At 40.8% G+C, this 27,212-nt stretch overlaps 1 protein-coding gene across 16 annotated transcripts in view; it reads left to right on the top strand.

Moving 5' to 3' along the window:
* msi2b (musashi RNA-binding protein 2b) overlaps positions 1–27,212 on the top strand; it is a 277,265-nt gene that overhangs the window by 225,508 nt on the left and 24,545 nt on the right. For 9 of the 16 annotated variants that reach the window (XM_058799283.1, XM_058799287.1, XM_058799290.1 and 6 more), the window contains 3 exons: positions 3,915–4,029; positions 9,498–9,572; positions 23,282–23,404. In XM_058799283.1, the coding sequence (XP_058655266.1) occupies positions 3,915–4,029; positions 9,498–9,572; positions 23,282–23,404 (313 nt within the window). The remainder of the gene's footprint in view (positions 1–3,914; positions 4,030–9,497; positions 9,573–23,281; positions 23,405–27,212) is intronic. The other 7 variants (XM_058799292.1, XM_058799293.1, XM_058799285.1 and 4 more) reach the window with 2 other exon arrangements.

Below are 27,212 nucleotides of genomic sequence, written 5' to 3'. Positions count from 1 at the left end.
AAAAAAAATTGGAATACTTAAATATTTTTTTTGAGCATTGTATTATTTAATATTGAATTTGTAAATAAAAAATTTACTTTTTAAATTTTTGTGGCTAAATATTTTTAAGTATATTTGTATAAAATTAATATTGTAATTATTTTTGTATATTTTATTAAATTAATATTTTAATAATTTTATCATTTCACTTTAAAAAAAAAAAAAAAAAGTCGGGAAATTTCCCACATTAATAGCACTTTTCAAATTTTTTACACAGAAGTTCATGATGCCTTGATATCGCACACAAAGAGGGCTGCATTGCATTTTTAGGTTTTCAGTTGGTCTTTGTTTCAAAGTCAATGCCCCGATTTGGTCCAAAAGTGCAGACATCCAGCCATCAACAGTTCTCCCTCCTGTCCTTTCCTCCTCTCGTCTTCTCCTCGTCTTTCTCCCCCTGTGCATGCATTATAACGGCGCTGCCCTGTGCTCTCAGGTCATTAGCCACGGGCCTTCGTAGTTTCATTAGCTAGGGAAGGGAGCTCATCATTGGCCTACCTCAACTGACGAGGGTAATTAGTTAAGTAATAATGTGAAGCCGTAGTCATGGCTCTTAAATGCCCATTGATGACAGTCAGATCGGAAGCCAGGCTTTCCTCGCCTATTAGCAACACACAGAGATTGCAGGCCTCATCACTGAAACCACACACTGACATAATTACACGCATCACACTCACACACACACGCTCTCTCTTTAGTGCCAGTGCCTAATGAAGGCATGTTGTATTTGGAGAAGTCCTGAGGACCTGAATACTGATTGCGAGTGCTTGTTGGTTTATGTGCTCATTTTTGGAAAAGAGAGCGCAGTGTTTACGTTGCGATGTCTGAAGTTTGTTAGCCCGCTCAAAGCGTGAAAATAGAGCTTTCTTTTAGTGCATTTGTTGACACATAAGGTCATTTGAGAGAATGGAGGCATTATCTTTAACAGATATCTGGATTTCCTTTATCTTTAGGTGATGAAATTCGAGGATATTTTCTCTTGCTGTTAACATCAAGGTCAACATACTGTCATACAGTCACCTAGCTTGATGTGTTACATGCTGGGTGGATTAATTAATTTAGAAGAGCTCTGCCAGTTTTTTGAAGGTATTAATTTTTATTTTGGGCTTTGGCAATTAAAATGGACCGTAAGATTATGCATATCACATATGTGTCTGAAAGATCTGTACAGAGCTGATGTGTTAGAACAGCTGAGATAGTGGAAAATAAATAGACAAATTTAGGCAAAATGCACCTGCAAGACTAAATCTTGTTGCCTTGCACACATTCAATGAGTTATATTTAGTTTTATTTCTTTTTTTTTTTTTTTTATGTGGGGTTTTTTGTTTGTTGATTTTTCATTTGTATAATGCACGCTATTCTCTAACTAATCCCAAACTTTATTTAGATCAATTGTTTTATTTTTATTTTGCGTGTTTGTTTTTCGTTTGTATAATATACGCTATTCTCTAACTAATCCTAAACTTTATTATTTAGATCAATTTTGTTTTATTTATTTTTATTTATTTATTTATTTATTTTTGTTTATTTGTTGTTGTTTTTCCATTTGCATAACTAATCCCACTTCTCTAACTAATCCAAAACTTGATTTATTTAGATCAGGAGTTGTCAAACCTTTTGATGTCAAGGACCCCCAGCTATTATGTGCCTTGTTGGCAGAGGCTATTTACACTAGCTCCACCCACCTACGTGTGATTGGGCTAGTCAACACTACAAAAGACGATCATCTAACAACAGCTCAAGTGGCGTAGATGTTAAAGCATGGGCTGTAGTCATTTTTGACGTAATTGACCAGAGTTCAAATCCACCTTTTGTCAAACTTTTTTTTTCTCCCTTTTCAAGTCTCATATCACATTGGAAAGGCATTTATTTTCAATAAAAATGAAGGAAATAATCAAAAAGTTTAAAATAAAGTATCGGCTATGGTTAGGGTAAGTGTAGAGAGGGCTTACAGTGGGGCAAAAAAGTATTTAGTCAGCCACCAATTGTGCAAGTTCTCCCACTTAAAAAGATGAGAGAGGCCTGTAATTTTCATCATAGGTATACCTCAACTATGAGAGACAAAATGAGAAAAAAAATCCAGAAAATCACATTGTAGGATTTTTAAAGAATTAATTGGTAAATTCCTCGGTAAAATAAGTATTTGGTCACCTACAAACAAGCAAGATTTCTGGCTCTCACAGACCTGTAACTTCTTCTTTAAGAGGCTCCTCTGTCCTCCACTCGTTACCTGTATTAATGGCATCTGTTTGAACTCGTTATCAGTATAAAAGACACCTGTCCACAACCTCAAACAGTCCAACTCCAAACTCCACCATGGCCAAGACCAAAGAGCTGTCAAAGGACACCAGAAACAAAATTGTAGACCTGCACCAAATTACAGGCCTCTCTCATCTTTTTAAGTGGGAGAACTTGCACAATTGGTGGCTGACTAAATACTTTTTTGCCCCACTGTATATTGTCCCAATAAGGTGGCATGCATTTAATAATTTGAAATAAAATTATAATTTACACTCAATACATTATTACTATTTGCAATAAGTAGTATGAATAGCAGAAAATCCTGCTATTTTAACACAGTGTAAATACAATCTATTGCCATCTTCACTTAGTGTAAATAGCAAATTATAATAAAATGAATATACATACAGCGCTCCTTGAGGGTTCCCAGCTACCAGTTTGAAAGCCCATGTTTTATATCATTCTATTCATTTAACATTCATACACGTATTTTAAATCACAAATTAAAACATGAAAGGGTGCTGAACTTCTGTCTTGTAGTGTGCATTTGCCGTTAGCCAGTCGAACTGAAGCTCCAGAGAAGAGCAGGCAAGCGTCTATAATATAAATGGACAAATAGAGGTTGACGTGGTGAGGACAGATTGTCTACTATGCCCTACAAGAGCTCTTCATAGTGCTCATAGTCAATCCCAACAAGCCATTCATGTGCATTTACAACTATACCTACCCTAGGCGCCGTGTGCACGATGGAGTGTATACATGTACCAGTAATCAGTCTGTCAGACACTACATACCCTCCCGGTCATCTGTGCTTTCTTTGGGCTTAAATAAAGAGCGGCTACATCTCTCAGGTGGTTGAGGCTTTGTTGACACGTTGTGCGCACGACGCCGTGCACAATCTTAGGGTTGATATTTCTTACCGTGTCACTACCGCAAACCCACGGATCCTTCATTCTGGAGCTGTACTTTATTTTGATGCCGGTGTTTGCAGTTGGTCTGTCACTCTTGACGCCCACTCTGTGTGTTCTGTCATGAACAGACTTTTAACTGTGCATTGTGGAGCCAGGCGAAATGTCAGTCAGCACAGCAGGAAAATTGTCAGTAGAAGGCAGCAGGGAGCTGGTTGGGGGGGTGATCAGGGGGAAGTGCCCTGGGTAGAAATGGTTCGATGATGAGGACCAGATTGGAGTGGCAAGACAGTAGGGGAATGATGAGGAAACAAAAAAAATAAAATAAAAACAACAATTTTTTTTTTAAACAACTTATTCTTTCTTTCTTCTTTTTTTTTGCCCGAAGACAGTGCACGGCATGCCTTTGCAAACATGCAAACATCAAAAGCGCGCTCTCAAAAAAACTACAGAGACATTAAGGCAGTACATTACCAACTGAGATGCACAAACACTGTGATTTCACAGACTGAACAGAGTGTTTGTTTTAGTCCCTTTTATTTTTCTAACAAGTGATATATTATCCTTATGAGAGCTCTGATAGTTTGTCTGCAAGGTGACACAAGCCAGATATGAACAACACTGTTCTTATGCCCTGTGAGCAGGACATTTGTAATAGTCGGATAGTACCTTGATGCAATAAGTGGTCTTATTAGTACTGAAACAACATCTTTTGTGCTCCATCCACAGGTAGAATGTAAGAAGGCCCAGCCGAAGGAAGTGATGTTTCCTCCAGGGACGAGGGGGAGAGCCAGGGGTCTGCCCTACACCATGGACGCCTTTATGCTGGGAATGGGCATGCTGAGTAAGAGTCATCTCAATTTCCTGCTTGCAATTATTCAAACGTTAACACTGTCAATCACTGCTGTAATCTGATCATTGACTGGGGTGCTTATTTCAAATCAGCATGAAACTGCATTCAGCCCATTTTACTTCCGTAATGCAGCTTAAAAAAATAGACCGGGTCTTTATTTTAGCCAACGGGATTTGATTGGATTGTGAAAAGCGGGTATTACATATAGACCAGCACAGGTAGCTCACTGTGATCTCTATATGACCGGTGATTGTAGAAGAAGGGTTGAAAATTAGAGGGTAAAAAAAAGTAAAGTTCTGGCATATGCATAAAAGATTTCAAAGACAAAATTTTATTCTTTGGGAACATTGAAAATATGACCAGGAACGTCTATTATGAAAGTAAATGGGGTAAAATTTGATTTCATGTTGATTTTAAAAATACCTAATGATTGGGTCTTGTTCGCTAACCACATGTCCGTTGTGTATTTTTTGTGTAAAGAAAATTTAGAAAACTTTTATTTATTCACTGCGTTTTTCTATATGTTATATAGTATACATTATAATGAAATAAATTAAATTTAAAAATATATTTATTTAAAAAATGTAAATATTAACATTAACAAATATTACTAGTATTATTTCAATAATGTTTTATAAATAAAATCCACCTTTCTAAGAACAATATTTTGCATATGTCTTGAGTTGAATCCATATTATTATACACTATTTTAAATAAAATTTATATTTATTACTGAAAACACTTTTATTAGTGCAAAATTATTAGTGAATTATTAGGAAATTCTGTGCTCACTGGATCTAGATCCAGTTACTCACTGAATGTGATTTTAGAGCAAATGTTGTCTCATGCTGACCTCAGAGACAAATGGTCGTTTCAGAATGATACTCGTAAATATGCGTGTTCACACTTTAAGCATAGATGCTGGGCTTGATGGTGTGGAACAAGTGCATCACTGTAAACTCAGAGAACAAAATGCCAAATCATAATGTTGGAACAGGCAGACAGGGAGAGGCAACAGCCCATTGAAAGAGCTCCTTGGAGAGAGCACTGGGACCGGCGCTCCGATGCTGGCACTGTGCTCGCGTTAACGTCGCCACGCTCTGCTAGCGGCTCTACGACTGCCATGCCAGTTGAAACTCCTCTCCATTTCTGCTGGGAGCCCCGCTTCAGAGTCTTCACGGATACGACACATGCGTGCTATCACAGAGACGAGTGCTGGAACCCGTCAAACACCAGAGCCGTCATCCCGACACCGGCAAGAGCTTGTCTTGACGTTTTTCTGTAGATTTGACGTGTGTCAAGAGGACAGGAAACGTAGAATCAGACAAGAATACCCGCCTCTCATCTCCCCCCTCCGAAACTTCAACCCCCAACCAGCTCCAGTGACAAGAGATAATTACTGTGAGATTGATCGTCTGCTGAAAGTAACTGAAGCAAATAAATCGTTTGATGCCTGGTGCAGAATGCGAATGGCAGCTAATGGGTGAAGCTGCAGGAGAGGTCGTCCTGCCCGTAATTTGACTTGATGAAGCATCCTCGCCGGGCTCGCATGAAATATGCTATTGATATTCAGCCAGCTCTGCTTCCAGCCCCACCAAATCCCTAACCGACCCTCACCAGAGCAGGGCTCCACATTATAGTGCTAAATGAAGAGGAAAATGTAAGTAATGTTGAGTTATGAACCTATGATTTCAACAAACTGACCTCAAAGGAGGACGAATTCGTCCGTTCGTCAGTTATTTGGCGTATACGAGCACACATCGAGACCTCACGCCAACGACCGGCGCTAGCATTTTAGGAGTCTATGATATCATTCAGCTTCACAGTGCCAACAGCGCGATGTCAGCTCAAGTCGACGCAAGTCGAGGTTGATGAAATTACGCCGCAAGTGGGTGTCATGAGCTTATTAGGGTTTAAAGCAGATCAGTGTTGAACAAACAGAAAGGGAGGAAGACGAAGACAGTGGGAGCAGAGAGCTGGTTAAAGGGGGTCGCGCTCACTCGATCGCAACACCGTCTTATCTAAATGAAATTGGAAAGCAGGACAGCGAAACATTCCTTTTGGTAATTTGCATACAAAAATCAACAAGGCTCATTATTTAAGGAACCGCAATTCCTTATGTGCCGAAATCTCATTAGTGCCCCGCTCTGAGCAACGGTGTTTACCACACCTAATCGAGCTATTTATCTTTATTGTGCTGGGCCTCATGTATGTTTGCTAAAATTAATACACATCTCAGCCAGCGCAAAGTGCAGCTTTACCAGATGGATAATTGATTTTACAGTGAATCGAAACTGTTGAGCCATAAAATGGGCACATTAGCATGCATATTAATAACGCAAATAAGAGGGCGAGGCCGTCGCCACTAGGCCAGATTAAGTGACAGTCTTTATTTACAGCGTTGCCGGGAGACGGAAGGTGTCTGCTGTGGTGACGGCGTGGCTTAATGAGTCTTCTCCTCAGGCTCAGGTACCTCTCTTTCTCCCCCTTGCGTTTAGCGTCGTCTGGCTCAGTCTCGTCTCCCGCCGAGGGGCTGTTACTGCAACATGCAGTCTTGCCACTTGTTATAGGACGTCAAAGCTACGGCGGTGGTGCTTTTGGAGCTGGTCTCATGGTGTGGCTCTTTGTTGAGCCCACTGCTCGACGTTGAGGCTTAGCCCGGTCATTAAATGCGGAGGAGAGCCATTTAGGTCTGACAATTAAGCTGAATAGTTTTGACGAGGAGGTGGAGGAATGTCTCTGCGAAAAATTGGTACCCTACGTGATTGTTTTTCTGTGTTTAGCTGAGCCAGAAGTGGCAAAAACATGTTTTCGTTCAACTTTTGTTAGCCATGTATTCTGACAAATACAGCCTTATTGTGAGCTTTTGTGTGAAGGCTCTTCACTGGTGAACAGCAGGACATTATTCTTGGTTCAAGTTGAGAGTGTGGCTGTATACTTTAAGACTATTCTCATAGTTGTTTATTTGCTTAGAACAAACCTGAGTTCAGCAAATAATATATTAAAATAATAAATTCAAAAATATTTAGGGCCAGAAAGAAAATAATTCTTTTTTTCCAGCAAGGATGCATTTATTTTATCAAAAGTGACAGTATAGGCATTTATAATGTTTCTATTTCAAATAAATCTGAAGACTAGAGTAATGGCTGCAGAAAATTCAGCTTTGCTATCACAGGAATAAAGCTCATTTTAAAATAGAAAAGTAATTTTAAATTGTAATAATATTTCCTAATATTATTATTATTATTATTAATGATATATCCTATTGTTATTATAATTAATTTCCTAATATTTGTGATCAAGTAAAATATATATATATATATATATCCCACAACACATTTTCAAGCAGACTCGGGTGAATTGAGAAAACTGAAAAGTTGTTGGCCTTAAAGCACTGCTGATTTCTCTTTTCTGCGTTTTGTTCCCATAGGTGTTGGCCCTACCGGTATGTTAATCCCCTACTGTCAACAGAGCCCCATCCCTCTACATTTAAAGTAATCTCTCTAAATGTCACAGGAAAAGCCCATGTCATGTATATTTAGTCTGGGCGTCTGGCATTTGCTCCTCCTTAAGAGTAGAGTACACAGAGCCGCTGTAGTCTCCAGAGAGCCGGAGGAGCCCAGATATTAAGGCTTCGCAAACATATGATACAGCACTTGGAAGGAGCGAAGTTAAAGATGGCCACCTTGCTGCAGAACATTTAAGCGTGTAGTTTGGAGGCAAGGTTACAAGGTGAAGTTTTTTATGGAGCAGAAAGGATAGAGAGACTAGTATATCCTGAAAAATCGTCATATCCCTTTAAGGAGAATAGGTTCTGCAACAATTTTCTGTATACTTCAGGCAGTAGTGTATTTAATACTTTTATCCCATCCTCCTCCTCATCCTGATTCCCTCAGAATTGAACTTTCCTCAAGAATGGTCTTTGATTTTAAAACCGACTCTGTGGTTTACATAGCATTTACCGCAACCGGCACAAAAGCCTCCTTTCAGAACCAGTCAATAACGACAGAAAACTTCATAAAAGCGAGTTATTTCTTTTAAGCCTCTACTATAGCGCTGACCCTCACCAAAGAAACTTTGACAGGATCAATATCTTCACATAGACTACTTCCCACCAGTCTGCCTCTGCAATGTCAAACCGAATTGATCCGAGTTATGTCTAGCCTAACTTGCGGTGGAGTATATTTATTCTCTCAACACCAACTCACATTTGTGGCCGAGAGCCAAGGATAAGCCACTAGCGATCATTTGGTGCAAGCTCGCACTGTGCACAGCCAATAACTATTAGCGAAATCTTTTAGGTGTGTTTGGGAGGGAAGAAACAGGGCTGGTGGTGAATAACACACTTTTTGTAGAGTCCTCAAAAAAAGAGAATGGCACAATAGAGTCTATATATATATATTGTTTTCACGTGATTATAGCGGCCCGCTCCCTCGAGCGTTTGCGGCAACAATATGGCTGATACGTTCGCTTGCGTTGGAAAACGTTTTTTCCTTCTGTTTGAAAGCCGTCCAGATAATTAGTGTCTAGGCTCACACTGTAATAAGCCATTGTGACAGAATAAGAACAATGGGTCTTTGGGCTCTAGCCTGGTAAAGAGGGACACGCGGCGGCCCGCCGCTCAATGCTGGCAGAGAGACAACTCGAGCATGTGCGTTGGGTCGCATCCCACTTTTTCTTAACAGCACGAGCAGGATGCGTTCCAGTGTTGTAAACGCTGCTGATGGTGTGTTTTTTTGCTTGCTCCCAAACAAGATGTATTTCAGATAATAAAATAGTCAAGGGGAAGCCAGCTCACTCGCCCGAGCATCATCATTAAAAAGTTCTGCCTCAGCAAAGACGGCGAGAGGCGGGAAAAAACAGATTGCGGCCTTAGTGCGCTTTTGCCGCGTTTCGCTCCACTTTCGAATGACTTCTGCAATCGCTCAATCATATTCGTGCCATCCTGTCGGTATTAGCGCGCAGGAGGCCGAGGCTGCGCGGCGCGGAGGGACTTTAATCCGTGATGTCCTGCCACAACTATCAGCCTGCCATTGTCTCGCGCTGTCGTGTCCTTCATGATCGATTAGCCCGGGCTATAAAAGAAGGGTTATCGATCAATGACAGAGGAGAGGTGAGAAAAAAAAGGAGGGAGGGAGAGAGAGAGATGACAGCCGCAGACATGTCCGTTCCTTCAGCGAGGGGAAAAAGAGGGATGAGCCCCAGGGAATGAAGCGAGATTGTGTCTTGTGATGTTTATGCTGTTCATCACTGCAAACTGAAGTTCGCTAGCCAGCTAATCTGTTACATTGCAGCCTGGCGGGGAGGGCTGCGGTTATGTGGTGAAAGAGGAGCCGCTTCCACTTGCGTCTAGCTCGTATGTGTATTTTAAATGGCATGCTGATTTATTGGCATGATAGGGAAGCTCTGGGCGGTCTGAGCGGTTTATCACATCCCTGGATTTTCTTCTCTCCCCTCAGGTTATCCAAACATTGTAGCAACGTATGGCCGAGGATACACTGGTTTCGCCCCAAGCTACAGCTACCAATTCCCTGGTAAGTTCCATCTTGTTAAGCTCTGTATGGTTCTTCTCTCTCCTGCTGCTGTCTGGTAATGGCCTCCCTGCTGACCGGCAAACTCACAAACACCAACACGCACCCATCCCTGCCTCTTGTTACAGCCCCATGCTGAAAACTTTGCCGTGTTGCTTTATACTTAAATACACATTGACATACTCAAACATTATACATCTTGATGTACAAAGACACACACATATTGCCTTGTTCGGCCCCCTGCTGAAGCCCCACATCCACATGCTTGTAGCTTTACAGATAACACCGCCACACAAGATGCTTTTAAAACCCGTGCGAGCTACAAACGAGCCCGTGGGCATCTCGTTTTCTCTCCTTTCACAGATATAATTCATACGTTCAACTATATAATACAATTCAGCAGATCGCCAAAATCTTGACTCAGCAGGGTTTTAGGCCATCCCGACAAAGACAGGTCTTTTTTGTCTGGGATAAATGTGATGCAGCAAAGCAGCTCTATTATTTCACGGCTCAGTTCTCAGAACTGAGCTTTGATAACCTGATGGTCTGAACAGAATCAAAACGTGCATAGTATATTTTAGTATGATGTTCTGCTCACTGGATTATCTGCTACTACTTTAATTGCACCGTATGTATTTCTGATACACCTGTGTTTGTTTTTGCATCTCTACTGAAAAAAAACAATGGTCTAAGCCAGTCTGGTTAGCAAGTTTAAGCTGGTCTAAGCCAGATCAAATTAAAAAAAAAAAGTTTAAAAACATAAAGCACAAAAAAAAAAAAAAAGAATACGTGCACTGTAGAACCTAAGCTCTATACAAATTTGTCCACCCACTACATCAGGTCTGCCTAAAAGTAATATGTGTATATTTACATTCAGGCAGACCTGGTTTAGTAGGTGGGCAAATCCATGCTGTTTTATTGTCTTTTTTTCAGCAAGCACAGCACTAGTCCATGTAGATGTATCTGCTGTGATGCTTTGCATTAATGTAAAAATTATGCATGGAATAATTATAGAATTATAGGAACTTCATATGAATATGTTCTTCATAAACAGCTCTTGACAACTTCAAAATGCCATTGTGTTCATGCAATTGATCCTCAGCTGTATGTATGTAGATGTGTAAGTAGCCTCCCTCATCTCCTTGCAATCAGAGTATCTTCAAGAGGGGTTGCAACCTTATTTATGTGCATAAATTTTTCATGTTTGTCAGTCGCTCAGAGGCCCTCGCTGGCGATGAAATTCTTCTGTTGACATGGCTGTTAAGCGTAAAGGTGGCTGTTTGTCGCATCGAGAACACTTAGCCATCTTCCCCTTTGATGCCAGCGCACAAATAAACCTCAAACAATCTGTACAGGCGTCCCAAACTAACCGTCGAGAGCAGACGGAATATTCCAGTGGCAACTTAGATAAATAAACGAAGCGGGGTGGGGGTGAGGGAACGAGAGTAATAGATAATGAGGAAGTGTAAATTGGCAGGCGCATGAGGAAGAGCTGCTGTGACTAAGCCCGGTTAGGGGGATTAAAACATCATTGTGGGCTCACTCTCTTCAGCGAGAAGTCTTAGCCCAGCGCCATGTTTGCAACAGTTCTGAGCCTAACTACGTAGCAAGTCACCTCAGATATATATGTGTAGGCCTATATCTAAACGCTAAACTCCCACCTGAAGTTAAAAATAATCAGACGAATAAACACATGTAGGTCCGCCTATGCCAAAAGCCTCATAACGCTAGCTGAAAAGCAATCGAGTGTATCGAATGCATATTTTTAGTGATATTGACCCTGGATATAGAGCTGAAGGTCTTGCTGGCATATGACTCACTGCAAAATAGGCTGCAAACCGCTCGACTTAAACTGCAGTTCTAGTGCAAAAAGGGCCTTTTTTTCTCCGCTCATTTAATCCCCTGGCTTTTCTTGTAAAATGATCTGCCCAGTGCCACTCCAAAAGGGTCCCCTCGCTCTTCCATTTCACATGTTGTCAATGACCTTGGTGTTGAACATATAGGGTGAAAAAGCTTTTTTTCCAGACTGCTCGTAGCACCTGGGATTTACTATAAGCTCGGCTGCAGCGAAGGTTAAAAATTGACTGTTGAAAAGAGAGAAGGTAATTTTTTTTCAAGGCACTTCTTGTAATCCGCACAGGTGACTGGATTTGTAACAGGTCGCAGGGGATGGCACGCGCGTTTTTTCTCTGAGTCCGTGCATGTATGCAAGTTACTGTGTAGATTTTTAATGAAAACAAGAACTATAAATTGCTTATCAATGGCACAAAGCCGTGTAATGCTACAGTATGTGCGTATGATCAATATACAGTGTGTGTACCTTTCTAGTCCTCCTCGGGGAACAGCTTTGATCATGGATGGATTTAGTGTTTTCTTTGCCCCAAAGACATACAGGCTAAAACAACCAATGGTGCTATGGCAGAGTTTCTGAGCAAGTGTTGCTGCTATTGTCATTTTCATACTAACATGTCCTCTGATAGATAAGATAAGAAACAGCTGACAGGATCAGGCCACCTTCACTGTTATCTCCCCCTTCGCCAGGACACACACGCACACACATTGTTCTTCTCATTTTTATGAGACCGAGAAGGGTGTTTCAGAGGCTATAAATCCACGAGAAACACATCTAAAGCTCGGCGTCTCTCCAGCAAGCCTGTGGATCCATCGGGCTTTCCCCAAGCTGTGAGAGAAGATCTTCTCATTTTGGCGTAAGTCTGTAGATTAAGGCTGCATTGATCCAGAAGAGCACAAGTAGAGGTGGTCTTACAAAAGATAATTTTACAGTGCGACCATGTTGTTGTTTTGTTTATTTCCTTCATTTGATCTTGCCCCATGTTGGGGCGCCGACCGCTTTTGGTTTTCCAAGCGGCGAATCATCTCTCCTCATCTCCGTTCCGCCGCGATTTCTTGCATTTGACGCGGCTAGTGCTGATGAAAGCTGAAGGATGTTCCAACGTCAAGGTCGCCGCCCCTCTCGGCCCAGTCGGAACGAACAGCGTGTTAGAACACCATCCTTTAGCTCTCATTCCTCCATTTATCCCTCTGTTCTCCTCAGGAGGAAGAACAGGGAGAGCTGGAATTGATGCTTCACTTTTGATTAGGGCCCAATCAGTTATGCAAACATGGAGGCTGTCAGGCACAGGGCCCCTCTCCAATCTCCACGGCGCAGCCCTCTGCCGGCCCCGTCGTACAGATAACACGACCGGGCTCGCAGGATATTGAAGTGCAAACAAACAAATAAAGATGCCGCTTTGGCTGACCAGAGACGCTCTTTGTGTGGGAGGCGAGGGAGACAGAGAAGGAGAGGAAATTGGGAGATGACAGAAAGAAAGCGCGAGTGGCACTTGCTGAGGGAAGGTATGATATGAGCCCTGCCCCGCTGAGCTTGGCAGCACCTACAGACTTAAGGAAAGTGGCACAATTTCTTCTCTTTGACCCATTGTGAGGAGAGGATCATAAAAAGAGGAGAAAAAGTGAGAGAGAGACAGCAGATGAATAGGCAACAGTGAAGTCTCCTGCAGCTGCGCTACCCCATTCAGCTCTTCACCCAAATTAGCTCTAATTGAAAAGGCTGCTTATTAACTCAGTAGGCACGAGGCAAACACATTCACCACGTTACATGCTCAAAACGGGGACCGCTGAGCCGGACACACACACGCTTCTTAAAAACGTATCCCGCCGCTTCATTTAGGGCTAATTCTTGACTGACGTTGGCTGCGGTGGGCAGATGTTGCGTGTGTTTACGGAGTGCATGGTGGCAGAGGTCATTTTGGAGGTCATCTCGTAGCGAAAGATTAGACAGCCTGTCTCATGCGCCCTGCCTGCGGTAATCACGCTGATGACTCATCTGCTGTTCCCCACAGTCAGGCTGAATCCCTGTCATATCCCGCTCTGCACTGCAGAGGCGTTTTAACCAGTACGGGTTTAATTATCAGCTTGTATCAGATCCACAACTCAGACACTGCTCTGAATGGAGCAGCTTCTTTTGCCTTTAGGGAAGCGCTGCAAAATGTCACATGACAGTGCAATCACAGCGTATTTGATGTTTAATATACAGTTAAGTGAAGAGGGAACCGGTCAGATTTCACTGTGGACAGGCAATTTCACTACTCTTTGTTTGTTTGACATGGTTAATTAAGAGATTATAAAGCAAAAGATGATCAAGCTACAGATGCAGAAAAAGCTACATTTTGTCATTTGCTTAGTTTCTATTTCTTGGGTGTCTACAATCCTGCTTTACACAGCAAGTTTTTATTTTGTTTTAATTTATTTTGCATTCTATTGTTTATTTTATTTATTGTTGAATTGTTTTGTTTTTCATTACATAGTATTGTGTGTTGTTATTTTGGATATTTCATGTAATTTAATTTTTATTATTTTATTTATCAATACATTATTTTATATACTTATTTTATGTTGTTATATACTGTGATTTTTATTTTCGTTTATTTTATTTTGCTGTTATTTTGTACATTTTATTTATTTTAATGTTTTTTGTTATGTTTTGTTAGTTTTTTATTTTATATTTTTCATAATAAATAAATAAATATAATTATATATTTATTATTAGTCATGCAGAATGTTCACTCTGAGTATTAGGGTTGGGACGATACACCTACCTCCCGATTTGATACAAACACGATACTTGGGAAAAAGTTGAATGATACACTTAATATACAGATTGTCACAATAAAAAAAAAACACATCTTAGCAGTCACTATTGCGATTCGATATTATAATTTATTGTGACTTTTGTTTGGTTATTAAAGACTAGACAATGGAAAATAGTTGATTATAGCCTTAAAAGAGACTGTATATGATGAGTCATATTAGCAAAAACAATGCATCACATCTTTCTGAACTTTTATTTCAGGAGCATACTCATACACAGTGTATATTTAAAATACCTCAAACCATGAAACTTTAAAGTACCAAAACCCTGAACTTGCACATGAATATAATAGTCAAATGTTCAACAAAATGAGCAGAAAAAATACTTTCTGAAATAAAATAAAGTGCTATGTTACTTTGCATACCGTTTTAGTCATGTTTACCTGCCTCCGTCATGGTTTTGCTTTCTTTCTCGTGCCGGCTTGAAACGTATATGATGTCATCTAACGCAGCGGCACTGCGCACGCAGAACGATCGTTGTATGACATCAAAGCACCGTGAGAGCTACAGAGCACAGACGGCTCCGCATGCTTTCGAACCGCTCTTGCGGTACTTTGATGTAATGCGCTGATCGTCTGCGCGGTGCTGCTTCAAGTCGAACACACCGATACATTTAGCCTTTGTTGGAATTACAAAGCGCTAACTTCTCCCCACCTACTTTTAGGAAAAATGAACCGGAACCGTTTCCGTTTTAAACAGAATCGCAATAGTTAGGTGAATCGATTTTTTTTTTTCTCCCACCCTTACTGAATATGCAAGTTATTTGCAGGAAACGCCAGTCAAACTTTGCTTTCTAGATCATTTTTATAAACTTTATAAAACATTTAGATTACATTTTGAAAATATCTGAAGAATGGAAGAATAATTCAAAATCTAATTGTCAGCAATGATGCAGTTCTTGGCATGCCTGCTTCAGCTAATAGCCACTTTCTGACATGTCAGCTGGGGCCACTTCTAGCTGTCTCATTCCTCTGGCCAGATCATTTCTGCACTTTAGCACTGCTCTTATGCTGCCTTACGAGCGCTAGTGAATTCAAAAATCTGCAGCACAACCTTAAAAATGTATATGGTTAGATGTACATTACTACACAATTAGATTAGCATCAGCCCCCTGCCATTTCTGCCTGTCATACAACCACAGATCAGCCCCCTCTTTCACACTCATCAATGAGACATCCAGTGCCCTCAGATGAGCTTCTTAAAGAATCTGGCCTGATGAGAGGGTGACTTTGCCTGCCCCTGCTGGATTAATCCCTGTGCCCCTCTACCAGAGATATAGTATTTGTCTGGCCAGTAATTGCCCTCATCAAGGAGGCGGCAGACTGCAAAGTAGGGCGTCAGGCAGCCAGTAGAGGAGAGCTGTCCCTGGGCTGCAGTCTCATTATATGTGCTCATGCTGATGGCAGTGATTGGACCTGAATCCAGGGGGCCGGGAAGCCGCGGGGGAGGCAGACCGGTTTGCTCTAGCCATATGAGGTCTCGCTGATGTCTCGGCAGGTTCTGACATTAGCAGGCCGACCAGATCCGGATCTTTCAAATCCCAGATGTCGTGATCTTCAGCGGAGTGACAAAGTTCACTGCTCGTGCGTCGTTCACCCTTTTGATCTTCCTTTCTCATCTGGAGTTGAACTTTAGATCCTGAATTAAGATCCTGTTTGCCGAGCACATGGCATTACACATTTCTGTATTTAACTAATGGGCTGGTTTCCTCACTGGACATACATCAATATGACATTCCGAGCGGTGACTTTGCCCTATACGTTCCCTGATGTATTCTTAAGCGGCAACTTGCGTTTTCTTAGCTAAAGCCTTACCAGTAATATTTATGCAGCAGTGTCAGCCTGTTCCTTTACTCTATTTGTTCTGTGCACCGGAACTGATATGTATTTTTCTTTGCTGCTCATTACCGCTTTGAAAAATGTCTTTCTTTTGAGTGGTTGTAGGTTTTATTGCTTCGTGTATAGTGGCGTCTTCTCTGAACTGCCTCCCCTGGCGCAGCTTCTTCCCTTGGGTACAGTTACATTCGTCTTCCTCCAACCCCTCCATCGCCCGTTTTCCTGCTCAGAGCGCTGTGCTTTGTGTAGATTAAGCATAATATGTAAACCAGGTAAGATGACTTCTTGTATGCAAAATTTGAATAACTAGCCTAGCTTGTAAGGTAGATACGCACTTAGCTTTTGTTATGTATCCTTTGCCGATTTCACATGATTTGACATCTTTTGTGATGTATAGTACCCAGCCGTACTGCTGTTTTGTGATGCTATTCAGAAAGCCCTCCTGGCCTATTTTATACAGGCCTGAGATGATTGATGTACTAGAGAAATCTGGTCATGCCTTCTGCCTTCAGAAATTGCTCTATAAGATGCACTATTAGTCAGACACAGCTTCACACCTTGTATGTGATGCTCCCTGTGGCCGTTCATATATTCCAGTGCTTTTCCTTTTAATGTGCTTCTCAGATCAATGAAAACATTGCTTGTGTATTTAACCTCTGTTCATGAGTGAACCATAGTGCATTCTCACAACCACCAGAGTGCATAGAAAAATAATCACCATTCTACATGTTTTTTTTATAAACTTACTTTCCTCTGTACAAGATGCCTTTTTTAATGCCATGTTATCAATGCCATATTATATTATGCTCACAGTGGATTTTGGGGTTTTCTAGCTGGTGGTCTCTGTTTCTAAGCAGTTGCAGGATGAATGTGGTAAACGGTGGCTTCCACCAATAATCCGAAATAATCACAGCTAAATTCACACCTCTCCACCACAAGCGGCCGAACCCCTGCAGCCAGCATTGACCCACGATTCTCACACCTGTAATTCCCAAAGCCACAGACTCCAGAGCTGTGGCACATCTCACGTCTCTTTCACCGACAGCACCCTCATTAGCCGTAGATGTGAGCAGGAGAGCGTAATACGGAGGAGTTCTCTGCTGGCGAACGCCACTCGGGCTTGTGCATTTGGAAGCCTCATTGCCCAAGCTCCCGGCAGTCTTTGATAGCTCTGCAGAAAGGCCCTTTTGAAAGTAATACAAGTCAAGGGCTTCTACTAGAGAAGCATAACTCACCTCTCGTTTGCCGGATGAAAAGATGGTCTGCGAGATTGCTCTTTTCTTCTATCCACCTTTTTTTCATAAGATGCTCATTTTAGCACACTCATTTCTAATTCATTTCTCTCTTGAATGTCTTTTATAATGGCTACATCAACTAATAGCGCTTTTTGAGTGCGGTTGAAAAGCAAGGGCACGGTTCCTGTTCTTTGATCCATTTTCATCAGGGGTTTAAATGATGTTCTGATACATTCAATATCAAATTCATCAGATGTATTGCCATTTCTGTTTTAATGTTAGCAGCCCCACTAATCTCATTTAATGGCCATTATGACTTAAAATCATGATCGACCGTGTCTAATTATTTAATGTCTATGACTCACAGATTCAGCAAAGAAAACAAACGATGCGCGGTCCAAACTGGAGCGTCTCCAGAGGACTGCTGGCAAGAACAAACAGGCATTAGCAATCGTAAAATAAAAATTGCGCATTCATAAAATGTACAGAGAAGACTTCAGGAGGCAGAGAAGTGAGGGGACAGCAGGAGGAAATAGCGTGGGAGAGAGAGGGGGGGACGAGTGAGGACGGCATCTCCTCCAGGGCTCCGGGGTGGAACAGATGTGTCCTTGTTCCTCCTCCAGGCCAGTCCGGCCCAGTCGAGCACGGCCACTGACAGAGCAAACAGGCTGGAAAAATGGGTAAAAGTGGAAAGCTAAATATTGGCGTTATGTCCTCGGTAATAGAGAGGCCATGAAATTGATTTGATTCTGCCAAGCTGTTCCTGGGGGATAACACTCACCCCTCCACCTCAAGCTCCCCCTCCCTCGCCCCGCCGACCCTCTTCAGGAACAAAGCGCTGGAGAGATATGTGAATTAACCTTCTTAATTTGCGGTTTCTGAGTAGGTAATTTGTTGCCAGAACTTTCTAGATCTCTAGCACACAGGCATCCGCATATAATATTGACATCAGCCGAATGAATGTGGGGTGGAGAGGTACCCACTCAGAGAGAGAAAAAAAAAAAAAGAGTTCAGCAGCACCACATTAAGGGCAGTATTGACGGGACGCAGCGGGGTCTATGTTTACCATTGTCTGAGAGATGTTTTACTCGTGTCAAGAGCCAGTTTTGTTCTGAAGAGGCTGATAAGTGGGACTAAAACTAATATTTACAGGAAGTGAAATGCACCCTCTCAGATGAGACCAAAAGACTCTGTTTGATGTTGCGGAATTAACTAAGAGGATAGTTCAACTAAAATTTAAACAATTCTGACTCGCCCTCCTGTCGAAAGAAAGTTCAAAACAACAGCATTTATAAAGATCAGTTAATGCATTCTTGCTAAATAAAAGTAATACTTTCTTACAAAAAAAAGTAATAAAAAATAAATAAATAAATAAATAAAAGATATATATGAAATATTCTTCTAAAATTAGCATTTTTATCAGGCTGCTATATTTGTTCAGTTATTTCACTTTAATTGTACAGAAAAGGACCTATACATTGCGATTACAGTAAAATTACCATTTTATTTTTTTATTAATTATATTTTTTTGTAAGAAAGTATTACTTTTATTTAGCAAGAATGCATTAACTGATCTTTATAAATGCTGTTGTTTTGAACTTAGTTTTTATAAAGAATCATAAAATAGTTTTCAAATTACCTTTTACCTTTTTTCTGGTCAAATAGCAGAAGACATTTGAACTGTTGTGTATTTTCTAAAAAGTCTTATTACAAGATATGCATTAATTGTACTACAGTATGTTACTCGCAACACTGTTTATAAGTGATGTAAAGCTCCACATTTTCACACATATGCATCTGTCTTTGCATCGTGATTGTCAGGTTGTCTCATACATGCAGCATATCCAGGGTTTCTGCATGTTCTTTCAGAAATGCTGTGAAAACACATTGTCAAAGGCGACGGTGACGCTCTTAACTGGAAGCAACTGTTTCATTTCAAATAGAATCGACAGGCGCTAGAAAATGTATTGTTTGCTGAAATATTTAACACTTGCTGCTATATAGGCTGTATTTTCATTTATCTGGATGTTAAGCGCTCATTCCCATTGTTCAATGCTACAGCTAATCTTGTCCTAAAGACTTCTTTTTGATTAGGCATTAGCGGCACATGAAAGGTTATTAAGGCCACTAATATGAGGGTTTGGAGGGTGTCTGTGCTGAAGAATAGGAGGGAACCCGTAAGAGACAGGGCTAATTACCATCCATCCTTCTATGTGAACCCAACCATCTGCCAGTGTCACCCACTTATTGTCTATTGGCTTTCAATCATGAACGGACCACTGCAGCCAAAGATGTGTGTTTTAATTAGAGAGCTGCTCTATAATTATATTTATATTATAATAATGACTTTGACGAAGCGTTTGAGTGGATGTCCTTCATTGTTCACTAAAATGATAATATTTAATTATGATGTTTGAACACTGCAGATTTGAGCAAGCTGAGTGGTTCTCTGTCTCTTTGACATGCACACGTGGGCACGCCACCACACACACACTTGTGTGCTCCCGCGTTCTAGCTCTCTTTTCCGAACACACACAAATACAGAAGACACAAGTTCTTGCCGTGTTCTTGCTGTGTGCCATAGCACTCATTTACTTTATTCTAAAACCTAGTGAGCTGCCTACTTGGGCATCATAAGCCTTAAAGTAGTAGTTCACCCAAAAAAAGAAAATGATGTCAAGTTATATATATAAGAAGATAATTATTATTACAATTATTATTTTTTTGTTTGTTTGGTTTTATTGTTTGTGTGTTTTTTTCCCCCCCTCCATAGCGTGAAATCAGTGGGCTTAAATGTGTTTTCATTCTACGGGCAAAACAATATTCTTCAAAATATCTTGTTTTGTGTTCCACAGAAGAAAGAAATACAGCTTTTCAACTATGTGAGGATAGAATATAATTTTTTAATAATGCAGCCTCCCAAGATACTTTGCTTTTTCCCAAATTCTATTAAATAGCTTGTTTTAATCAATATTCTTTCAGTTCGATTATTTTACTCGTTATTCCTGTCTTCCAACAATGATTTACTATTTGCGCCATTAGCTTAGCAACATGCTAACATCAAACTCTATTGGAATCAATTGTGAATTGCTTTTGGTGTTGCTAATTGAGTTTCTGCCTATGGAGAGCGTTCCAAATCAGTCAGTTATGAGTTACCATGATGATTAGAATGCAGCCTCAGAAGGCAGGTCGCTATTTAGGCAATGAGGTAGCTCACTAGGCTTTGGAACAGAGCTGTTGTTGTTAGTGTAAGGTAGTCATGTATAAAACCATTAATCCAATGTCTTGTAAACATGATTCTTGGACTCTGCAGTCAATGTATTCACCTACAGTCAGTTTACACTCTTTCGCACACGTGCATCGCATCCCCTCCGTCACTGCCGTGCCATACCTGTTCCCTTCCCCTGTGTAACGCATGCTTAAAGTGAATTAAAGGGCACTTGGAAGCGAGCAATTAATCCCTGATGCCTAATCTCGTAATAACACCATAAAGAGCCACTAAACCGGGAAGGAGATGAAGACACTTTCATCCAGGCCTGCTCACAAATCACGGCCTCCGTGCAGCACCCAGAGCCGGTGTGGCTGTAGCATCAGTTCACACTGCCTGGAGACCAAATTATCCTCCTGATTGATTGAGTTTCAAGGCATAAACCGGAGGACGATTCGCCTGCTCGGCTTTACGACTCTCCGTCTCTGTCTCGCTCCCTCGTTCTCCCGCCCAAACATGAGCGGCAGCGCAGAGATAAGTGACTTAAGTGGACTACAAAGTGTCGGGAGCGTGGAGGCATTTCCATATCGCCTTTGTGCTGCCGATGCCGGTCATGGTTGGAGTTAACCCTATAGTGTTGCGCTGGATCATCTTTCTGGCTCTTGCTGGATTTCTCTCTGCCTTTATGGAATTCGAGCTGCGGTTTCTGACTCGCCCCCTGGTCTCGTGTCTCTTTTCAGCTCTTGTTATACCGTGAATTTGTGATTTGTGAGGTGTTATGGAAGATGGAGCTGCATGAGTAGAAAATTCTCATTTGCTTGATGGAGTGTTTGGTGTGTTGTAATGCTTAAGTCAAAATAAAACTAAAATTACAAATTTGAGTGAAAATAGACAGACAAATGGACAGTGTAGAGTAAATGGCAATAAAAACACACAATTTATTTATTTATTTATTTTTTGCCTTGAAATACTTTACATTTTCATCGAAATATCACATTTTTCTAAAATGTATATGTGTTTTTTTTGTTTGTTTTTTTTTAGCCGTAGTTAAATTACTGTTCAAACCTTTGGGCTTGGTAAGATTATTTTAATGTTTGGGAAAGAATTATTTTATTTTTCACCAAGGCTACATTTATTTGATCAAAAATAGAAAACACTTCATATAATATTATTTTAAGAAAAAAAAATTTTTTTTTAAATGTAATTTATTCTTGCTATGGCAAGGCTGAATTTTCAGCAGCCATTACTCCAGTCTTCAATGTGATCCTTCAGAAATTCTTTTAATATGTAATGCATCCTTGGTAAATAAAAGTATTAATTTCTTTCAAAAAAAAAAAGAAATCTTATCTGACCCAAAACTCTTGAACAGTAGTATATTTAAAATAAATCATCTTGATAATTATTTTCTTTATAGGGTGTATTATATAAAAATGCATTAAAGAATACCTTTGCATAGACGGGTATCAAGTAAAGCTTTACTGACTAGACACTTCATATGCCACTGATGTCAAAACATCAACAGGACATTGTTATAATGTGTCATATATAGCTTACAATCCCTATCGTATTCATGCCAATAAATAAAGGGATTTATTTTTAAATCTAAAGGTTTTTTTTTTCTATTTGACAGATGTTAGGCCATTAAATAACTGTGTACTGCAGTGTTATATTTCCACCATTAAAGCATTCTAGTCCCTTTGAATTTCACATGATTGCCGAAATCTAATTAGTTTATCACAGTAACTTGACCGCACAAGCTCAGTAGCATATCCGAAAGTCTGATGCTCGGCCGTGGCCCTCCTGCTGTGTGCTCCAAACAGATAAGGAGCAGCGTGGTCACCCATGCAGAAATACCCAGAGTGCATTAGGGCCACTGCAGTCTCCTCTGCACTCTGAAGATGCCCACAGTACACAGTGCATTTCAGCAGCCTGCAGAACCTGCACAGACAACGCAGCAACTTTATGAGTCAGTAATGTTGTGAGGTAGCTTGATCCTGCTTTTTTTCTAATTTATCCTCTCCTCTCATTTTTCCCTCTCCTTTTTTACCCTCTCCTCTCCTCCCTTCACTACTCTCCATTTTCACCCTGTTCCTTCTCTTTCCTCTTCTGTCCACTTGTGTCTGTGCCTACTTTTTTTTTGCTATTTCCTCTTTTTTACTATTTTCTCCTCTCATACCTTCACACTTTAAAATGTTTTGCCCTGTTCTCCGTTTTATTTTCCTCTGTTCTCTCCTCTCCTTTCATTCTTTTACTAATGCCCATTTTCCACCTTGTTCCCTTTTGTTATTCACATCTGCCCCTGTTTTCTCTCCTTTCCACCTTTTTTCCTCTCTTCTCTTATTACTTCTCTGCTTCCTTTTTCCGCCCTGTTCCCTATTTTTGTTCTAACCTTTCGGTTTTTCCAACCCCTTTTGTCTTGTTTCTCTCTCACCACTAATTCCTCACTTTTTGCCCTGTTCCCTATTTTTTTCTCCTTTCCTCTCCTCGTTTCTCATGCCTATTCATGATTTTTTTTTTTTTTTGCTCCACTTTGATATTCCACCCTGTTTCCACACCTGTTCTTCTCTTATTTTCATTGTTCCTCGTTTTACACCCTTTCCCCTTTTTTTTTTTTTTTTTTACTCTCTTCTCTTGTTCCTTCACTACTCCCTTTTTCTGCCCTGTTCCTCCCTCTCATTTTCCATCCTGTTATTCTCCTCCACTTTCCTCTCCTCTTTCCTCAATCCCATCCCATCCCAACCCCAACCCCACCCCCCCGCACAGGCTTCCCGGCAACAGCGTACGGTCCAGTAGCGGCAGCGGCAGCAGTGGCGGCAGCGCGTGGCTCAGGTAGGGGGGCCCGTGGAAGAGGCGGCTACGCAGCATACCCTCAGAGCACAGGGCCAGGTAAACGCTCTGGCCGTAGATCTGTGTGACTGCTGCTCTCTCCATGCTGCTCTTAACTCTAGCCGCCTCTGTCCTCTCTCACACACTCACACATACACACAGTCTGTAGTTAGAAGGAAAGGACAGGACTCAAGGCTCCTGCTTGCTTCCCCTCCTTTCCTGTTGTAGATGTGATTTATGGCGCTGGCAGAAGTCGCCCCACTAGCCAATGGTCCGAGACCAGCTTTCCCCCCCTGTTTTCTTAATTTAGTTAATGTCAGGATTATTTTCGGTGGAACTGGTAACAGACCAGGGCGCAGGGGCCGGCTTCCGCTTGCAAAGCCAATTGTACTTTACTGTAGCTGCTGTATCTGTTTCGCTAACCACCTTCCCCACACACACACAAAACACATTACACATGGACTTACACGAATGAGCCTTTTCATTTCTCTTGGTTTTTCAGTTTTCACATTTAATCGTCAGCGCTCTCGGCCGTAAATGCCTTCCTCTGTCATTTGGACAAACTTGGTTCGCCTTTGACTAGAAAACACAGAGTGTGCACATTAAACAGAGTGTGCGCATTAAAAGTTCCCAGTCGCTCTCTCGTTCCGCCGTGGTTATTGATCCGGAGGCTGGATAGCTTAATCTATCAATCTGACTTTGTCTGTAAGACACAAGGATACTTAAATAAATAAACAGCAGGGAGGAACAGCCCTCGGCCTTCTCGCTGACGTCTGGCCTTTAGCAGAATGGGAAATGATGGCCTTGGCTAATTGGCCATCAGAAAGCGATGCCGTAGCGGGTTACAGAGTTTATTTACACACATCCACACTGATACGTTGTCCAAGCATGTAAATAGGCAAACATACAGTTTTTTGCTCACGCGCATGCGTTTACTGCATATTTTGACTCTAGTTCGCTCCATTGACACCTGCTCTCCGGCAGACAGCTATCCACCCCTGTGTAATTGGCAGACAGGCGTAAAAGTGGCTCGGCGCACGGTTTGAAGGAACGCAATCGACAGAGCGTGAGCCAATCAGTCATGCCTCTCCACCCAATCAGACGTGTTTGATTCTGATTAGCACTTGGCTAAAGAAACCAACTTAGCCTGAAAAAAAAAAAAAAACAGCTCTCTGCATCTCGTTGCTGTTTAATGTGTGTGAATTACGGCAGGCTTGTTTTGAGCAGGCCTCTGAGTTTAAAACGAGAGCTACATGAGAAATTACTCTCAGGCTATGGCGTCTCCAGACTTTTAAACAGCTCGTGGTCATAGTTGTCAGCTCGAAGAAGTCATACTCGAGGCTGGCATTGTGAAATTCAGATCCAGTGAGCCTGATTTTCATTTGAACATTGAAAGCTTGGGTTATACTGTGTGTTTTGGAGGGGAATGTGATTAGGTAAGGTCTTGGCCCACTGGACCAAGTTTATTAGGTCAGCGTAGTTATTTTAGCACCCTCCCACCCCCCATGGCTAGCGTCTTAAGCTGATGGCGCAGTTGCACTCTTTTGTGACTGATGGAGTCGCTCCATGGTTGCGTTGTGACAGAAGTGAGAAAGCCATTGAGACAGAGCACTGACATTTAAGGATGACCTTTTCCGAGAACCTCATCATCTATTACCCAACTGATCTCCATTGCGCAGCACAATTTATACACCCCTGCTGTGCATACATTTGCTGCTAGGCGGAGGATGAGATGTGTTTGCGTGCCGACTGTCAGTCAGTTAACTCCTGCGCAAACCTGCCGGCAAGGGTACGGTGAAAGTCACAGGCTCCGCTCTGACAGACGAGCTGTCGCACTCCATTCTGCGGGCACTCTGGTGAAATGGTGACGCCGCAGACGGCTTTTGCAGATCATCTTCATCACTGCATAATCTCCGTCAGTCACCCGAGGGCTGTTGCACTTCCTCCACCTGCTTGACGCAATAATTTAAGTATTTAAAACAGAGGTTCTCAACCTAGGGGTCACAATTCTACAGTATATGACTCACCAGAGATGCAGGTAAGGTCAAAGAAATATAATATAATATAATTAACTGAATACATTTTAAAATTTAATTTATACCTGTGATGAAATGCTGAATTTTAAACAGCATTATTTTTCCAGTCTTCAGTGTCACATGATCTTGAAGAAATCATTATAATATGCTGATTTGCTGCTCAAGAAACATTTCTTATTATTATTATTAATGTTGAAAACAGTTGTGCTGCTTAATATGTTTGTGGAAACTGTAAAATAATTTTTCAGAATTATTAAAACGTTCAAAAGAACAGCATTTATTTAAAATAGAAACCTTTTATAATATTTATAAATGTCACTTTTGATCAATAAAAGTATTATGTAAAAATAAATAGTAATACAGTTACTGTTGAGAACAGAATATGATGCATTTGGCATCCTTAAGTGTGTAACTTTAAGTCTGTTATGTGGGTGAATTGTGGTCTCAAGAATCTTGAAACAAAAAAGGGTTGTGACCTAAAGATTGAGAACCCCTGATTTAAAGCCTGATATTCCACTAGATCTGAGTCATCCAGAGCAGCTTCTTTTCATAATTATTTATTGGCAGTAAGGTAATAAAATGAATGAGACATACTTTAGCTAGGCTAAATGGTGTGTGTAATTTGAATGGTTTCCGTTGGTTACCGACTGGGCCTCTCGGTATGAGTTTGGCCCATGAAACAGATCATCACTTGGTAGTGATTGATCATTATGCTTCAGTTAACAAGGACAGATCAGCAGATATTTTTTTATGGTCTGGAAACATGTTCATTTATTACGAGCTACTTTTCAGATTGGTTTAGCGCTTTAAACTGATTGCGATTTGTTAAATGTACATAAATTCATTTATTTATGTCAAGATATTACAGCATGTTTGTTAAAGTCCGAACATTCTGCGGAAGCTCATGAAATGGCATGAATCTGCACCCCAGATTTCATCTAGCACTTGAAAATGGCATGCTAACTTTTCATTTGTATATCTACGATCATAAAAACACCCACAAACCAACCCTGTTGATGTGTTGGTGTATAGTAGGACGCTGGGCCGATGGTCATGTTTCTGTTGTTTCTCTCTTGTTTGGTTTGGTCCTGCTGAAAGCCAGTGTGTGTAAGTCAGAGACAGCACCAGTTGACTTCCTCTCTCCACACTGTCCTCTGGTCACACTCCAGCGGAAGGTTTGTCCCTGCTCCTGTACTTCCCCCTTCCCTCCTTCTTTCTCTTTCAGTCTTATTCTGTTCTCTCATTTATGTATTCTTTATTTTGGGTTTCAGTATTATTTTTATACCATTTTCCTTTTTCAGATCTCTTTATCATAAAGTGCAACCTGCAGTGCTTGAAAGGATAGCTCATAAAAATATTCTATTTTTTTCCCACCCTCATGTTATTTAAAATCTGTATGGCTTTCTTTTTTCTGATGAATACAAAAAGGTGAAATTCACTCTTTGTCCATGCAGTTACAATGTATGGGTACTGAAATCCAAAAGCTCCATAAACACATCATAAAAGTAATGCAAAAAAAAAAATCACTGTGCAGTGTTATGTTAGTATTACATATGTACTATTACAGTTTTGATTAATATTTAGATTTTTTTTTTGTTTTGTTTTGTTTATTTGTTGCTTTAACTCTAACTTGTTTTAGTTTCCATGGCATTTGTAATTTTAGTTTTAAAAGTTTAAATGAAATTTAAATGTTTTTCATCTAATATTTATTTTTTATTTCAGCTTTGTTTCAATTAACAAAAATGTTTTTTAGTTTTAATAGTTTTACTTAATGATAAAAACCCTGGTTTTGTGAACGAATCATATTTGAATTGAATATTTCCAATGAATCG

This window comes from Onychostoma macrolepis, chromosome 15 (genome assembly GCF_012432095.1).
Source record: "Onychostoma macrolepis isolate SWU-2019 chromosome 15, ASM1243209v1, whole genome shotgun sequence".
Classification (NCBI taxonomy): Eukaryota; Metazoa; Chordata; class Actinopteri; order Cypriniformes; family Cyprinidae; genus Onychostoma; species Onychostoma macrolepis.
The sequence above is the reverse complement of the archived record's forward strand: the minus strand, read 5'-3'. Positions and strand labels throughout refer to the sequence as shown.